The sequence below is a fragment of the Sander lucioperca genome, chromosome 1 (assembly GCF_008315115.2).
Source record: "Sander lucioperca isolate FBNREF2018 chromosome 1, SLUC_FBN_1.2, whole genome shotgun sequence".
Lineage (NCBI taxonomy): Eukaryota > Metazoa > Chordata > Actinopteri > Perciformes > Percidae > Sander > Sander lucioperca.
Window position 1 is genome coordinate 5,865,633 of NC_050173.1, and position 5,000 is coordinate 5,870,632.

Consider the following 5,000-nt stretch of genomic DNA (forward strand, 5'->3'; position numbering starts at 1 on the left):
ATTTTGTATGTATTCTTATTCTAAGTGTATCTGTGTTCATCACGCCACTCTGTGGGACTTTATTTCCCTCTGAATGAACCATCGGCTTCAGTGTTCATAGCATGTTGCTGCCATCTTGTGGTGAGAACCTGGAACCATATCCTGAGAAGAATCACAGCTACAGTCATGTGAACAAATTAGGACACCCCTGCTAAAGTTGACTAAAAAGAGGAATAAAAAAATCATCTTTTGGAAATTGATCTTAATGCCTTAATTCAAAAAATGAGGAAAAATCCGACCTTTAAGGACACCAATTTTCTTTGTGAATGAATAATGTATCGTAAATAAATAAATGTTCTTCCTTAAAATACAGGGGGCATAAGTCAGTACACCCCTATGTTAAATTCCCATAGAGGCAGGTAGACTTTTATTTTGAAAGGCCAGTTATTTCATGGATCCAGGATACTATGCATCCTGATAAAGTTCCCTTGGTCCCCACATCATCACATACCCTTCACCATACCCCCACATCATCACATACCCTTCACCATACCCCCACATCATCACATACCCTTCACCATACCCCCACATCATCACATACCCTTCACCATACCCCCACATCATCACATACCCTTCACCATACCCCACATCATCACATACCCTTCACCATACCCCCACATCATCACATACCCTTCACCATACCTAGAGATTAACATGGTTGTATGTCAGTTAGCCTAATAGATAGTTTGATTTGCATTGAGAGATGATTTTATGGAAAGTACCCCATGCCAATCTCTAGGTATGGTGAAGGGTATGTGATGATGTGGGGGTATGGTGAAGGGTATGTGATGATGTGGGGTATGGTGAAGGGTATGTGATGATGTGGGGGTATGGTGAAGGGTATGTGATGATGTGGGGGTATGGTGAAGGGTATGTGATGATGTGGGGGCCAAGGGAACTTTATCAGGATGCATAGTATCCTGGATCCATGAAATAACTGGCCTTTCAAAATAAAAGTCTACCTGCCTCTATGGGAATTTAACATAGGGGTGTACTGACTTATGCCCCCTGTATTTTAAGGAAGAACATTTATTTATTTACAATACATTATTCATTCACAAAGAAAATTGGTGTCCTTAAAGGTCGGATTTTTCCTCATTTTTTGAATTAAGGCATTAAGATCAATTTCCTAAAGATGATTTTCTCTTTTTAGTCAACTTTAGCATGGGCGTCCTAATTTGTTCACATGACTGTACATTTTAAAGTGAAGTTTTCTGCTGATATTTTCTCTCAATTTACACAAAAAAATCTTAAAAATATTTTTTTATTATTATTATTATTGACATTTGATATTGCATTGCCATTATTGTTATTATTACTATTTTGCTTAATATTGGCTTAGCAACTTTTAAAAACTGTTTACTGTTAATTGTAAAGTTCATATTTTGTCGCTTTGGACAAAAGTATCTGCTAAATACAATAACCATAACCATAACCCTTCCCAAAAGCTACAGTAAAGCTGAGAGTAGTATATGCTCTGGAGAAGAGCACCAGTACAAGAGAAGCTAATTGAGCAACTCAAGGAACATTGATGCTTGTGTCAACACTGATTTCATAGAACCGCTAGCATTTTCACTGTAAGCTTAAACAGTTAGCTTACCTGAGAGCCATTACCTTTAATGTTACACCCAACTGCTTGTTGTTGTTATGATGTGAGGTGCACATAATGCACGCACACACACACACACACACATAGTGCATCTCACTATCTTTGTGGGGACCCATGATTGACATAATGCATTCCCTAGCCCCTTACATATACATATACATATACACACACACACACAGTGCGTCTAACTATCTTTGTGGGGACCCATGATTGACATAATGCATTCTCTAGCCCCTTACACACACACAGAGCGTCTCACTATCTTTGTGGGGACCCATGATTGACATAATGCATTCCCTTGCCCCTTACTTACACACACACACACACACACACACACACACACACACACACACACACACACACACACACACACACACACACACACAGGGAAGAACATTTCTACAGGAAGAGGATTTAGAGAAAGAGGAAGCTTTAGAAGAGGAATGATGGAGGACTTGTAGTAGAGCATTTCTTTATTTAATTGTACATTGAAACAGTACAGTTAATAAGTTCCTTAATAAACTAACCGAACTTCTGGCAGAAAAACAGACAATTAAAACAAGTTTTGAGGAGGAAAATAAAATAAAAACAGGAATTTTAATTTATCATTTTTATTTATCATCAGAAATGAAATGTAAAAGTCTCATTTTCTCTCCTCCGGCGTGCGTCAGCGGCACGTTTCCTTCAGGTGAGTCGGAGCGCGGCGGTGAGTTGGCCCAGCAGCTCGATCGCCAGGTAAACTCTGCAGAACGTCAGCAGCACGCCGACACACGAGAACCCGATCAGGACCCACAGAACCTGGGCGCTGAAATACAGCGGAGCCAGACTGCACAGAGACAGACACACAATCAGTATAATACACAATATATAAAAGAGACTTCAGATACAGTATTAGAGGACCACTAAGGTCTATATAAAAGAGACTTCAGGTCCAGTATTAGGGGACCACTAAGGTCTAAAGAGACTTCAGATACAGTATTAGAGGACCACTAAGGTCTATATAAAAGAGACTTCAGGTCCAGTATTAGGGGACCACTAAGGTCTATATAAAGAGACTTCAGATACAGTATTAGGGGACCACTAAGGTCTATATAAAAGACTTCAGATACAGTATTAGGGGACCACTAAGGTCTATATAAAAGAGACTTCAGGTCCAGTATTAGGGGACCACTAAGGTCTATATAAAAGAGACTTCAGATACAGTATTAGAGGACCACTAAGGTCTATATAAAGAGACTTCAGGTCCAGTATTAGGGGACCACTAAGGTCTATATAAAGAGACTTCAGGTCCAGTATTAGAGGACCACTAAGGTCTATATAAAGAGACTTCAGATACAGTATTAGGGGACCACTAAGGTCTATATAAAAGAGACTTCAGATACAGTATTAGGGGACCACTAAGGTCTATATAAAAGAGACTTCAGATACAATATTAGGGGACCACTAAGGTCTATATAAAGAGACTTCAGATACAGTATTAGGGGACCACTAAGGTCTATATAAAGAGACTTCAGATACAGTATTAGGGGACCACTAAGGTCTATATAAAAGAGACTTCAGATACAGTATTAGGGGACCACTAAGGTCTATATAAAAGAGACTTCAGGTCCAGTATTAGGGGACCACTAAGGTCTATATAAAGAGACTTCAGATACAGTATTAGGGGACCACTAAGGCCTATATAAAAGAGACTTCAGATACAGTATTAGAGGACCACTAAGGCCTATATAAAAGCATCCAAAGAGCACCATGTCATGGGACCTTTAAAAAAGTTTTCAGAATTTCAGAAATTTGGGTTTCTTTCAACTCTATTGTCAAATAAAAATAACGTGGATGGTTCCATACGACGCTCTTCACAAGTTAAATCAATGATCAGTTCATTACTTTCATTGAATTTGGGTGTTTTATTCAATGTTGAATGTTGATAAAAAGTGACAAAAACCTAAAAACCTATTTTTCACCATCTGGGACCTTTAAATAAACAGACAGACAGACAGGCGTACAGGTGTTGTCGTCTTACCGTCCCTGTGCCGACTGTGAATATCCACGGAAGTACCGGAAGCGTGCGTACAGATACAGCAGACCACAGACTGAAGACGCACCTGCGGCACAAACACACACAAACATTACCTCAGGAACAACGTACGTTTTTCTTTATATTCAGTCTGATTCATCTGCAACATTCAACTGTCTAAAGCAGGAGTCTCAGTTTCTCTAAAGGCGCTGACACACAGAGCCGATTATCGGCCGTCGGACCGTCTGGCGAGGTCGGTGACTCGAGTCTGCTCGGTGTGTTCGTGCCGTCGTCCGTTGGAGGAGCCGTCAGCCTTCATTTGGGCCGACCTGACATGTTCAGTCAGAGACAGGACAGTCGGAGACAGGACAGTCGGGACTCACCCGGAAATGGGGAGCGGATGAGTCTCTCAAAATCTGACGAAAATCTTTTAATCTGACCTTTGTTGATCTGAAATGAAGACAGATTCAGCAGCTGCACGGCCTATTTCCCTCTTCAAATGTTTTCAGAAACACGTTTCGGTGAACTATTTTAGTCCAATATGAGATCGTATTCTGAACGAGCCGCCATGACAGTCTGGCTGTGAATTTCCGGAGAAACCAGACCCACGTGACGCGTTCGTCCAATCAGCTGCCGGTTTTCATTCTCTGGGAAACAAGACAGAGAAGCGCCGCCTGCTGCTATGGAGACGTATTACGTTTCATGCACTTACGACGTAACTCGGCGTCTCCTCAGTGTGTTCTGAGGCACTTTTTGGACCTCGGGGACCCGACTGATCAGTCCGACTGGCTTTACTGCCGACGGTCGGCCGTCTGGGTGGTGTGTAACTACCTTAAAGGGCCAGACTGGTTTAGTTCATTCACATGCTTTTATTTCATCGAAAAAGTCAAACATCTTTGACTGTAGTACTGCATGTCTCATCTAGTCTTCTCACTCACAGTTTGGTCGACATAAAGACCCGAAAACGTTACTCAGCCATCAAAGAAAAAAGCCACAAAAACATCACAAAAAGCAACAAAATAATGAAAAAACGACAAAAAAAAACAGTTGGGCCAAAATGTATTAGGAACCTAAATTGATATTCGGGCCGGATCCAAATCTGTGAGGGGCTGGATTTGGTCCGCGGGCCTCAAGTTTGACACGTGGTCTAAACCAAGGCTGCCCAATTAAGGGCCCTTTGTTTTCCATGACATCTGAAGTCCTCATGCTTATTCTCCTCTTAGTTTAAAGTGCTCATATTATGCTCGTTTTCAGGTTCATAATTGTATTTAGAGGTTGTACCAGAATAGGTTAACATGGTTTAATTTTCAAAAAACATCATATTTTAGTTGTTCTGCA

General features: G+C 40.9%; 1 protein-coding gene across 1 annotated transcript in view; it reads right to left on the minus strand.

The window, feature by feature from the left end:
- Nucleotides 1-2,187: 2,187 nt before the first annotated feature.
- ltc4s (leukotriene C4 synthase) overlaps nucleotides 2,188-5,000 on the minus strand; it is an 8,499-nt gene continuing 5,686 nt past the window's right edge. Inside the window, exons 4-5 of the mRNA XM_031317252.2 lie at nucleotides 3,669-3,750; nucleotides 2,188-2,474 (exon numbers count right to left, since the gene is read on the minus strand). Coding sequence (XP_031173112.1) covers nucleotides 2,333-2,474; nucleotides 3,669-3,750 — 224 coding nt within the window. The 3' untranslated portion in view covers nucleotides 2,188-2,332. The remainder of the gene's footprint in view (nucleotides 2,475-3,668; nucleotides 3,751-5,000) is intronic.